The 13,000-nt window shown below is 42.1% G+C and overlaps 2 protein-coding genes across 6 annotated transcripts in view; one reads left to right on the top strand and one right to left on the bottom strand.

Moving 5' to 3' along the window:
• ralgapb (Ral GTPase activating protein non-catalytic subunit beta) overlaps positions 1 to 7,279 on the bottom strand; it is a 54,968-nt gene extending 47,689 nt beyond the window's left edge. For all 5 annotated transcript variants that reach the window (XM_079521651.1, XM_079521652.1, XM_079521653.1 and 2 more), the window contains exons 1-4: positions 7,137 to 7,279; positions 5,260 to 5,480; positions 1,308 to 1,510; positions 523 to 689 (exon numbers count right to left, since the gene is read on the bottom strand). In XM_079521651.1, coding sequence (XP_079377777.1) covers positions 523 to 689; positions 1,308 to 1,510; positions 5,260 to 5,436 — 547 coding nt within the window. In that variant the 5' untranslated portion in view covers positions 5,437 to 5,480; positions 7,137 to 7,279. The remainder of the gene's footprint in view (positions 1 to 522; positions 690 to 1,307; positions 1,511 to 5,259; positions 5,481 to 7,136) is intronic.
• Positions 7,280 to 8,191: 912 nt separating this feature from the next.
• LOC306938403 (uncharacterized protein) lies at positions 8,192 to 11,320 on the top strand. The gene is made up of 4 exons (XM_079522571.1): positions 8,192 to 8,828; positions 9,404 to 9,454; positions 10,221 to 10,382; positions 10,683 to 11,320. Exons 1-4 carry the CDS (start codon positions 8,459 to 8,461, stop codon positions 10,889 to 10,891), a joined length of 792 nt encoding a protein of 263 aa, XP_079378697.1. The 5' UTR covers positions 8,192 to 8,458; the 3' UTR covers positions 10,892 to 11,320.
• Positions 11,321 to 13,000: the final 1,680 nt, after the last annotated feature.

Genomic DNA, 13,000 nt, shown 5'->3' with positions numbered 1-13,000 from the left:
AGGATGTAGAAGACATTTTTAGAATCTGATCTCAGGTCAAAATGGGTTAAGAGGTGTAGAAAACAGGTTAACCCATTTTGGGCGGGAACCCCTTTTGGTGTTTTAACTAAGCATTATGTAATACTTTAGCTATTGAAAAATAGCAGATGTACAAGCTCATAGTAACTGTTCACAGCCCTCCTCTGGGACACAGAGTAGAAACATGGTACAGTATGGTGTACAGTATATGGGTTGAATTTAGGCCAGTAGGCTGTCCCTAGTTGGCTTGAACAGAAAAACAAAACACAGCCACACAATCGAACTGAACAATCTGCACGCGCACGCACACGCACGCACGTAGCTCGACCTACAAGCTACGAGCTTGTAGGTCTGCTATTTTTGAAAAATCATGAAAATGCGGCACACATCTTTGAATATATATTCTTTCAGGATACTTTTTTTTTTTTTTTTTTTTGACGTCAGGCCTAAAAATATATTAGTCAGTGGGTTACAGATCAATAAGTAGGGTCGTGGCGAGCTTACCCCCAATAGTGGGTGGGGCCAGCAGCGTGTCATTGACACGGAGCAGGAAGAGAAGCAGCACTTCCCAGGTCTCCCTCTCCATGTTGACCGACTCCCGGGCCAGCTTCTGGACCGCGGTCAGAACCTGCTGGCACAGTCTGATGTGGTTCAGGCTGTGCTGTTCAGGCCTGGAAGGGAAGACATTAGGAGTTATAGATCTAAGGTGTAAAAAATGTATAATCATTTTATACCTTTACATCTAGCATACAACATTGTTGGATGCTAGATGTAAACAAAGGGTAAGTGTCATGGCCGCCCCAATGCATTTCCAATGGAAGTCACATGGTTTGACACAACATTTTTGTTGTACGGCTTTCGGCTGTGTTTTGACTGCCCCCCTCCCCCTCATACAACAAAAATGTTGTGTCAAACCATGTGACTCCCATTGGAAATGAATTGCGAGCTTGCATCAGTCAATAAGTCTCATGCATCAGCTATACAATCTGTTGTAAAGGTGTGAGTCAGGCCATAGCTGTCGAAACATTGGTTTTGTTTTTTTCCAAGGCCAGTTACCATAGTAGGTACTAGTGCCAGTGCCAGTGAAATGTGCCAGATAAGCAGATAAGAAGTCATTTGAACCGGAAGTAAAGTCAGCCATTCCATGCCATGATCACAACTGTGTTCTGACGCTCAGATCACTGGCAGCTGCGTTGTCAGTTGCAGTCTTTGAATATTTTGCTTACTGATGTCTGAATTCATTTTTGCATTTCAAATAACTTTAGATATTGAAAACAAATGTATCATACCTGGGTAGGAAGACATTGTAGAGATGTTTAAGGATGGTCTGGATGTACAGATTGGGCTCCCTGACCACAGGCTGAGGCATGGAGTCCCTGGGTGACACCAGGGCCATCATCCAGTCCGTGTAAACATCCACACACAGTTTGACAGTATCCCCATCTAGGGGAAGGCTTAGACCATAACTCAGCACTTCCATGGTCCACTTTACCTGTGGGGGGGGGATCACAATGAAGCCATTTTGAGTAGAGAAGGTATTATGTTGTGTTGTTATTTTAATTGCCCATGAGGCCAAGTTATAGAAGAGTCTGCTGTTTGGATTCCAAAAACAGCAAGATAACAAGATTAAATTCCAAACGTTACAGCATTTCAAGAGTATCTAACTTTTTGTGGCTTATTGTGGGTCTCCTGACTCCCATGAAAACCAAACTAGTCACCATGGGTGACCGGGCGTTCGCAGCCAAGGCTCCATACTTGTGGAATGCCCTACCCCAGAACCTGAGGGACGCAACCTCAGTGGCTCTTTTTAAATCACTATTAAAAACCCACCTATTTCACACAGGCTTTCCCCTAGGTTTTTTTTTTTTATTGTCTTCATTATGTGGAATTGTTGTATTTGTATTGTTTATTTATTTCTTCTGTGTAATGCTGTAACGCTTTATTTCTATTGTTTTATTCCAGTAAGTGCCTCTAAACTGATATGGTATTGCCTTTTTATATTGCCACTGGAAAGCACTTTGTAACTCTGTTTTGAAAAGCGCTTTATAAATAAAGTTTATTATTATTATTATTATTATTATGATTATATTATTATTATTATTTTTTTTAAGATATTTTTTTGCGGCTTACGCCTTTTATTGTTTTTTTTTTTGAAGGGACAGACAGTAGGCTGACAGGAAACGGGAGAGAGATGGGGGAAGACATGCAGTAAAGGCCGTGTCGGGCTCGGGAGTCGAACCCGCGGCACACTGCGACTGGATTACCAGTCGGGTGCCCAGACGGTTACGCCACCGCCTGGGCGATTATATTATTATTTGGCTGAAACATCAATAGTCACGGGGGACATACGGTAGGCTGGACAATAACTGCTACTGGAAATATCCAAGCGGAAGTACAGGAAGTGCCGCCCTAAAGTCCTAAAGGAAGTTATGTTAACCCATTTAGGCCTGACGTCAAAATACAAAAAAACGTTCGCTCTGAAATAATATATATTCAAAGATTTGTGCTGCGAGTGGCGCGCTACGAGTTTGTAGATCTGCTATTTTTCAATAGCTAAAGTACAACATAATGCTTAGTTAAAACACCAAAAGGGGTTCCCGTACAGAATGGGTTAATACTGTGCAGAACTATTCTGTTAGGATTCCTAGGTCATGAAAACGTGTCATGATAGGTTAAAAAAAAAACAGCTTCCAGGGGAAGTATATACACAAGGGAAGTCCCGCCCCATTGACACCTTTTGCTGTAGTTCTATCTATACGAGATAAGGGATAAGAAACAATGATAGGCAGGACATAATGGAATTTCATTTGAATGTTCAAAAGTGGGCATATCGTAAACATGGAGAATGAGTGACAGATGAGGATTGATTGAATATTATTGGTCGAAATTGGTTGGTTGAACACAAGCACTACCCACACATTTTTGAATGAATGAATTTCCAAAACCGTTCCAGAATATTTAACCTAATTTCCAGGCCTATATAACAATCAATCAGCGCAATAATGAGTCTCTTATTCCCCTTTGCAATGCCCAAAGACAGGTAGTGTAGCAAAAATAAAGCATATAATTAGGGATGCACCGAAAGGGAAATTCTTGGCCGAAACCGAATATAGAATATAGGAAACAGTTGGCCGAAAACCGAATACCGAATATGATTAAGATTATATATTTTTTTTCCTACCATTATGTTATGCTTTAGCTATTGAAAAATAGCATATCTACAAGCTCATAGCGCACCACCGAGTGGCGCGCTATGAGCTTGTAGATCTGCTATTTTTGAAAAATCGAAGAACGACTGACATAGAAACATAGCTTTTTCAGAAAACTGTCAGGATGTAGAAGACATTTTTAGAATCTGATCTGTCAAAATGGGTTAATAGGTGCACAGCGCACACACATGACAGGGAATATGATCTCAATAGTTAAAGGGCTGTATGGTGTGACTGTGTGGATATAAATGTCAGGCTCACTGCAAAGTAACTGTACAATAGACACTTTATAGCAGTTGTCTTAACTCATCCATCGCCAAGGACTTATTTAACTTCTTTTTCATGATGTCCTGGAGCGCCAAGGACGTGTTTTTCGTGTTTTATAACATGGTAAAAATAAATAAAAATATATAAAATAAAATAAAAGATATATAGTGGCGGTCAGGGCCTTTTGGCGCCCCCTAGTGGCGATGGATGAGTTAACGAAATCCATCCATAAACTGAGCATATCAGTCGCAGTCAGATTGTATTATCACACAGATTAACAGATATGTTATTCTCTGTGTGAAGAATAAAGATAAAATATGCGAACTCTTGTTTTAGCCTTAACCCATTTTGGGCGGGAACCCCTTTTGGTGTTAGCATTATGTTATGCTTTAGCTATTGAAAAATAGCAGATCTACAAGCTCATAGCGCGCCACCGAGTGGCGCGCTACGAGCTTGTAGGTCTGCTATTTTTGAAAAATCAAAGAACGACTGACATAGAAACATAACTTTTTCAGAAAACTGTCAGGATGTAGAAGACATTTTTAGAATCTGATCTCAGGTCAAAAAGTGACAGTACCCTTATATAGCTAGTTATATAGCTAGAGTATAGATATATATGTACAGTCCAACACCTGCACATGTTTGGATATGTACTAGCCTATGTCCATGCCTATATATTTATTATTTCGGTTTATATTTTGTACATTGTGTATTTTACCTTTGGTGATTTGTTGTATTTATTTCATAGGTACTTTGAGGTGTATTATGGATGTTTTATTTGCCGTTCCAAAATGTGACATTTACGATGTGGTATTGAAGTGTAATTTTATTTCTGCCTCTTGGCCAGTTCCCACTTGTAAAAGAGACGCAGTCTCAAAGTGTTTTTACTGGTTAACACTTTGACTTCTATTCACGAGTTACCCGAGTTAATTAATTGTAGAACACCTTCCCTGCGATTCGCGAGTTGCCCGAGTTATGTTGTCATTGTTTAATCCACGTTTTTAAAATCAGTTTTATGTCATACGGCAATCCACCGGACCGAATGGGAATATATGAGACGCGTTTTGATGATGTCGTCGCAAAAGGGTTCGTAGTGCCGGCGTGCAAAGGGTTCTGGGACATTGAGTCCCATTGTTTACATTGGCGAGTCTGCCGGAGGAACAAGCCGTGCGCTGCCCGGGCTGTTGTTGTGATCGCCGTTATGGAATACTTTTCTACACTACAACAAGCGATTACACCGTCTTAAAGTTATGACAAGCAACTCAGCGGTTGGTGCACTGGCTGCTCAAAGGTAACATAGGCAGTCTAGCCTGAAAGACGGCCGTAAATTGTCGGCATTAAACCCGTTAAATAAAAGGTTAAATAAATATCAACCAAACCAGTACATACTGTACATACATACAGAAACAAACCAGTATCTCCAATATTTTAGCACACATTGACAAATAAAGAGTGTCACTTCACTTGCCTTGAGTTTGATACAAGAATATTTGGATGGCCTATGACTTGTGTTTAATGATAGGCCAACCGAAATATAATTTGACATTCAGCAACTTCTTTAATTTAACTTAAGATGTAAAAAGCATTACAGTTCCGTTAAGAATTTATTGTGGTCTCGTAACCAAATTATATAAAAGTATTGAGTATTGATAACGACACGTATCGATAAGCATTGTCGACAAGGGACGGGTATGATCACTTTCAATGAAAATGTACTAAAATGAAGTCTCTAGTGTTAGTGTTAATGAGTCCTCTCTCGTCTTACCTCCTTGTCCGTCTTGAGGATGTTCTCCGTGGCCACCGGACTGACGGCTGTCCCCAGGGGTTTGACCACGGCGTTGGCCACCTCCATGCCCACTCCGTCCGGATACGTGTGCAGAACACTGAGGTGGCCCTGGTCACTCTGCACCACCAGGTGCAGCGAGCGCCACTCAGAGTACATGATGATGGTGACGATGATGGTCTACTCACACCACCTGCCTCCACCTGCAGTGCGCACACATGCACACACACACACACACACACACACACACACACACACACACACACACACACACACACACACAGTGCACAAATTTGCAGAATTACAGTACATTTCAAGCACAAACTCAATACAAAGGCTGTTAACTGTGAGTGGACAACCCAATTAAGCATTACACTTGTTTACAAGAGGGTCCACCATGTTCAATTCATCAAAAGCCACACGGAGATCAATCTAGCACCATCTGTGATAATGTGACACATCGCTAGGGCTGGGCCAGATATCATAAATATTAAGCACAAAACCAACTACCTTGATATATCAATGTTATTGATTATGACAATAAATATAATTTTTAAAAAAACAGACAAGACAAGGGTTGTGAGCTTGTAGATCTGCTATTCGGTATTTGGACAATTTTTGAAAGTATAAAATAAGGCTTCAGTGTTTCAGTTCAGGAAAAGACAACAATTATGCCATTTCACAATATTGAGATATCCAAAATCCCAGATAAATAGTCTTGTATCACGATATTGATATAATATCCATATATTGCCCAAACCTATCACTTTAGCATTATCACCGTATCATTAGCAACATCTAGCCTTGGATCTAGACTATCATAGGTGCATTTTATAGAGTCAGAGTGTTACTTTAATCTATGATAGTCTTGATCCAAGGCTAAGCAACAACGATTGATTTATTGAAATATGTATTAACAGTTTGCAGAATTACAGTACATTTCAAGCACAAACTCAATACAAACTGTTAACTGTGAGTGGACAACCCAATTACACTTGTTTACCAGAGGGTCCACCATGTTCAATTCATCAAAACATTTAGAGACGTACAAATAGACACTTCTATATAGTCAAAGAACAGAACAGGAATTCATCATTCATCACAATGGGTGAGGCGAGGTCAGAGATGGACAAAGAAAGAACACAAGAGACTGCACAGACTATACATACATTGTTTCTATATCTGCTGCCATTTCAATCTGATTGTATTTTTAAGTATTTGTAACCATGCACACATAACATTAATGTGACATTGCTTTAATTACATATTATAAATATCTGACTTGTTTTCTTTGTTTCTTTCTCCATTATTTACCACTTTTCTTCCTTAAACTTGTGTGTGAGCTAAGAAATTCATACACCAATAGTTGAAAAGTTGAATGTGAAGTCAATGCACTTTATGTCACTTCATCAGTGCACTCAATGTCACTTCATGCAGTCGTGCATGATGCATTTTATGGCGTTCATCTGGCAAGTTTGTGTTCTCCTCGCTTTACTTAATGTGGTGCAGCCAGGAAGCATCTTGCAGCAGCTGATCAACCAGGAAACGTGCATAAAAGTAGCAAGTAGAACATTAACATTGACCCCAGTACAGTCCAAATGTAGCTAACGAACGCAGCTAGGCTTAGATTGCCACCGACTGGATCAACCACACAATGAAAGAAGTATAATAACAATGGCAATGTAACACAAAACATGTCTCATTCCTTCCAGCTGCGTGCGTATTTCAGTGTTGCTAGAGGTTAGTTAGCTACTAGCGTTAGCTTCACACTGGTTGTCATTCGTTCGTGCTATAGCTACGTTAGCAACCAGGCTAGCTGTGTGTGTATGAGATGTAGGACAGAGATGTGGTGTTTTTACCTGGACGGACTGGAGCTGTTGACATAACAGGTGTGTGATATTCGTTATTAATGGCTCGCTTGTTGCGCCGCGTACAAGTTTACATCCAGACGGCCTCCATCTTCTTCAACAAGGAGCAGCAGAGCGACTGACTGGCTGTCTGACTGTCAAACACCGCACACACACACACACACACTGATCAAAACACCTCCTCCCTCCGGCAGTGCGCTTCAAAGTAAAAGTTTGGTCACAAAACGTCAACAAAAAAAGCAATAACATTGTAACAGCAACAATATGTTTATTTTTATTTGTTTTTAAATTTTAATATTTTTAAATAATACATAAATGTTTTGTAGCCCCTTATTTGCAGTTGCACATAATTATACCGTAATATATTTTGTCGTGCATTGTAAATATTATTTACAAATCAATTTATGTACTTATTTTAAAGGCATATATAAGATGATAGTTAATTATTATTTTCCCAATAGTTAAGCTGTACTGTACACTCCAATAACTTTTTGTCTTCTATTTTTTTTTAATCATAAAGAAGCATAAAGAAATAATGACGAGAATCAATTAATTTCCGGAGGCGTAAATCAATCATAGGCGTAAACTATGGGCGTAAATCTTAGAGTTTATATTAATATTTCTAAGGCGTAAATGCTTAAAGCTGGAGCTGGAGCTGGAGCTTGGAGCTGAACGTGAATCCCCCCCCCCGCCCCCCCCTTTTTTTCCCCTCACTGTATATTTTTCTTTTCCCTTTTTACCTCCTTTTTGATGAATTCTTTTTTGATGAATTCCTGTTCTGTCTATAGAAGTGTCTATTTGTACGTCTCTAAATGTTTTGATGATTTGAACATGGTGGACCCTGTTGGAAACAAGTGTAATGCTTAATTGGGTCGTCCACTCACAGTTAACAGCCTTTGTATTGAGTTTGTGCTTGAAATGTACTGTAATTCTGCAAACTGTTAATAAATTCTTCAATCAATCAATCAATCAAAGTAACAACACAATGGGACACTGCATGGCGCTGTTTTTGCACGTCCTGCACTGAAATGAAAGATGAAAACTGTTGTTTACTAGGAAGTCTTTAGACCCCGCCCACTCGACGGAGCGCACTGGTTATTCAATCTGGAAATCTCGGAGATTTGTTTTCAAAAGAACCGAAACCTATGGAGCAAATTAACTGGGAAGTGCCAACCTCTGTCTCAACGCCCCCAAGTTCACCACCAGCTCCTGCTGAAATCATATTTTAAACACGCACTGAGAGTAACCAAACAGCTGCCAGGTCCAGTCAGTTCGGACGGCCCGAGGTAGTTAGAAGAACCATAATCAGTACCATGGCACCGTTCTGCCCTCCTGATCCGTTCCTGGACAAAGCAGGCTCTCCCCCCCCGGTACCGTGGGAGCAGTGGTTCGGTGATTTCAGCCTGTATGTGGAAATGGAACAATGCCCGGCCGGGGAGGACCAGGACAGGGCAGCCACACTGCTGCGATGCCTCGGCGAGGAAGGACGCAGAATCGTGCTGAGGCTCCTCGAGATCCATTCCCGTGGGAGTCGGACTCGAACCAGAACGTATGAGGACATGGTCTCCGTTCTCACCGCGCACTACCTTGATGAGAGTGCTGATGATCACACAGAGAAACCGACACAGTCTGAGAAACAGACAGACGAAGACAGCGAGAGAGCGAGAAAGAAGAAGATAACAAGTAAGTAACGACACATGATGAAAGTTGAAACACAATACAAACTTAAAGAGAGAGAGAGTGTGTGTGTGTGTGTGTGTGTGTGTGTGTGTGTGTGTGTGTGTGTGTGTGTGTGTGTGTAAGCAACATACCGTAGCAGCTGTTTATAAACTCAGTCTGAGTCAGCTGTATCATTACAGTGTAGGTTAATACAAAACATTTAATGTTTACCGGGGTATACATTTCAGTGTAGATTAATTTATTTAGAAAAATGCACAAAGACCCGGTGTAGATTAATTAACATGCCACTTATATAATTCCATATTTCCACTGTCACATAAACGTTTGTATGTCAATTCTTGTTATCATTTTTTCCCTAATATCAAAAACCTAGCTAATCTTTTATTTGATATCCAGATTTTGATAAGCAGACTTATTATTATTATGACTACATTTCCGACATTATTCCGACAGTTATCGTTTTTGAGTTTAGCGATAGTTATCCGTTCTGAGTTTAGCAATTCTAATTATATTTCATTATTTTCTCTTTCCTTCTCTTCTTCTTCTTCTCTTTCTCTTTCCTTTCATTCTCTTTCCAGAAACCATTCTCATTTCTACAGCAGCAGGGGTCGGAGCTCTCGTCTGTGGAAGTAAGATAAGATCTATTGATTTTAGGGGGTGTGGTTTTATTCAAGTATGGTATGAGCACCAACCACTGTTCCATACATGAACATCAGTCAATAAGCCTATCTCACAGAATTTCCCCGCCCCCCTAAATACGCCCCCTTTCGGGGTTAGTGGTGATAGCGTGACGTCACTCCATAGACACTACATGTTAACCGAGGTAATTTAAGAAGTCTACAACTTTTGTTTTCTCAAGGTAAGGTTTGTTCTATCTGTTCGACCTGATTTACCATCTTGTTTGCTTCATAATAATATTGGTCTGTCACATTTTTACATTAGAAAATGTACTTAGATTCTCCAGAGAAAAAAACGTGTAAATGCTCATGTTAAAGACACTATTTACCGGAAGTGGGCGTGGAAAGCGGGCTGTGAGATAGGCCTATTATAAGAAACTCACAATTATTAGATACGTGTCTGGTATAGTGAGGGTATCTAAAATCAAGAAGGGGGAAGAGGACAAAACGATACACTCAGATGGGGCAGCCCCAAACAAGGCCACTTGTTTTGAGGGGCAGAATGCCAAACTGAGGGCATGACAGCCATGTTCTTCATTGCCTCCATGAAATTCCTGCCCTGCCCCTGGTTTCTCTCTCTGGTCTCTGTAACAGACCGGTTGATCTGTCCCTGGTTTCTCTCTCTGGTCTCTGTAACAGACCGGTTGATCTGTCCCTGGTTTCTCTCTCTGGTCTCTGTAACAGACCGGTTGATCTGTCCCTGGTTTCTCTGTTACAGTCGGTGCTGTGGTTGCAGCTCCCTTCGTCTTGGCAGGAGTCGGGTTCACTTCCGCCGGAATTGCTGCCGGCTCATTCGCCGCCAGTATGATGTCATCAGCCGCCATTGCCGGTGGGGGAGGAGTGGCGGCAGGAAGTGTTGTGGCCATTCTTCAATCAGCAGGTAGCTGAGGCGATTTAACCTGTGGCTTAAAGGTCACATTGTCATCACAAGGTCATTGGTTCACACTAGGGAAGGGACAATTTCATGTCATGATTAGGCTATTGTGGCCAAAATAATTAACAATATTATCGCGATATTAAAAATATGTTTGAAACGAGCTTAGGGCGCACTGTCTCAATTCAATTCAACAGGCTTTATTGGCATGACATTTTACAAGTGTTGCCAAAGCACAATCACAAATATGACAAATAACAACATAATATCAATCTCTCAACTGTCCCACTGTCTGTCTCTCTTCAGGTGCAGTGGGTCTTTCGTCTGCCATGGTCGCCGGGGTCGCCGGGGTTGGAGCAGCCGTGGGCGGGGCAGCAGTGGGAGGTGTAGTAGCAGGCGGAGCTGCATTGGCGGACAGAGCCGAGGGGGGTGGGGCCGAGGGGGGTGGGGCAGAAACAGTCAAACTGAAGAGTCTGGACACAGATGAGGATGAAGACAAGAAAGATAAACTCTAGAAACGGGGTTATCATTTAACCCACTGGTTCTCGATGTCGGTTCCAGGGACGACCAGGGGTATAAATGGACGTGTGGGTATTATTGAAATGAGTCTCTCGAGACAGACTGTTGACTCGAGGAAAAGAGGGCGCTGTTTTCCCTTTGTTTTGCAGATGGGTTCCCAGATTGTATTTAACCAAATGAACCCTAGTGTAGTGTGCATATCCTGAGGTGAATATCCGTTGATTGGTTGGTTATTTTTGGTTATTGGTTAGATTGGTTATTTTCAGCAATGAGATTTGGTGTAGGGTGAATAAAGAAGTGACCAAGTACAGACCGCTGCGACACACTGGTCAGGTCAAGTGATTAAGTAAATAAGTTGTTGCTTAACTGCTGACTGGTGAACATGGCTATTGATGATTTCTCAATTAAAACATTGTTGATTGTGAGTACATTTCAGTTTGAGTTTCTCAAATGATCCCACATTGTTTCAGGATTAAGTTAAATGATCCCAAACTCTTTTCTTCATACATTAATTATTGGCTTTGCCTTTTAGTGTGAGAGCGCTATAATGTCAGACATGCATCTTGTACTTTAATAACATACGTAAAAGCTCTGTGATGCAGGTGTTTGACCAACACTAAGGTAACATTCTCACCTAATAATTCGGTAGACTCGATGCGAATGGGCGGAGAAGTTGGGATTTAATTTGCTGCGGTTTGCCTTCCCAGCCAGTGTCACAGCCAGCGCAGCAGGGAATGTTATATGTGTTCAATTCATAAAATAGGCTACACAGTGAAAGCTATGGTGTTCAAAAATAATATAATAAGTAATAGTTAGGACGTGTGTGTGTGTGTGTGTGTTGTGTGTGTGTGTGTGTGTGTGTGCGCAACCATGGTTTAGAAAACCCCAATCACAGCCAAGTAAGACAATGATAGGTGAAACAAGTGCCTTTATATAACTATTTAAAGTGACAAGGTGTGTTCACAACAACATAATGATAACAATGATAAGAAGAATGACAGTGGCAATAGTGCAAAAACGTTTTGTAGTTTCTCAAAGGCAAACACAGTACACAGTATAAAAATTTGAAAACCACACACACACACACCCTCTCCCCTCCATAAATAAGGAATCACCCGGCATAGCCTGGGGATTTGCATAGTGCGTACTGAGATAACACTGGTCTAAGGTGACTATAAGCAACGTCCTCACGCTTTAAAAACAGTAATGGCGTGTAAAGTCTACCTTTCAAAGTCAGTCAACCCGTGACCCACCCAACGTTACCACTCACCTGCGTACAGTCAGTCAACCCGTGACCCACCCAACGTTACCACTCACCTGCGTACAGTCAGTCAACCCGTGACCCACCCAACGTTACCACTCACCTGCGTACAGTCAGTCAACCCGTGACCCACCCAACGTTACCACTCACCTGCGTACAGTCAGTCAACCCGTGACCCACCCAACGTTACCACTCACCTGCGTACAGTCAGTCAACCCGTGACCCACCCAACGTTACCACTCACCTGCGTACAGTCAGTCAACCCGTGACCCACCCAACGTTACCACTCACCTGCGTACAGTCAGTCAACCCGTGACCCACCCAACGTTACCACTCACCTGTGTACAGTCAGTCAACCCGTGACCCACCCAACGTTACCACTCACCTGCGTACAGTCAGTCAACCCTAACCCACCCAACGTTACCACTCACCTGCGTACAGTCAGTCAACCCGTGACCCACCCAACGTTACCACTCACCTGCGTACAGTCAGTCAACCCGTGACCCACCCAACGTTACCACTCACCTGTGTACAGTCAGTCAACCCGTGACCCACCCAACGTTACCACTCACCTGCGTACAAAGTCAGTCAACCCGTGACCCACCCAACGTTACCACTCACCTGCGTACAAAGTCAGTCAACCCGTGACCCACCCAAAGTTACCACTCACCTGTGTACAGTCAGTCAACCCGTGACCCACCCAACGTTACCACTCACCTGCGTACAAAGTCAGTCAACCCGTGACCCACCCAAAGTTACCACTCACCTGTGTACAGTCAGTCAACCCGTGACCCACCCAAAGTTACCACTCACCAGTCAGTCAACCCGTGACCCACCCAACGTT

This window comes from Electrona antarctica (genome assembly GCF_951216825.1).
Source record: "Electrona antarctica genome assembly, chromosome: 2".
Lineage (NCBI taxonomy): Eukaryota > Metazoa > Chordata > Actinopteri > Myctophiformes > Myctophidae > Electrona > Electrona antarctica.
This window is presented reverse-complemented; position numbering and strand designations above follow the sequence as displayed.

Bases quoted from the DNA above. Each gene is read 5' to 3' on its own strand.
- LOC306938403 (XM_079522571.1), top strand. From the start codon at position 8,459: ATGGCACCGTTCTGCCCTCCTGATCCGTTCCTGGACAAAGCAGGCTCT. The intron at 8,829-9,403 runs GTAAGTAACGAC...TTCTCTTTCCAG, and splicing joins GAGAAAGAAGAAGATAACAA to AAACCATTCTCATTTCTACA. The intron at 10,383-10,682 runs GTAGCTGAGGCG...GTCTCTCTTCAG, and splicing joins GGCCATTCTTCAATCAGCAG to GTGCAGTGGGTCTTTCGTCT.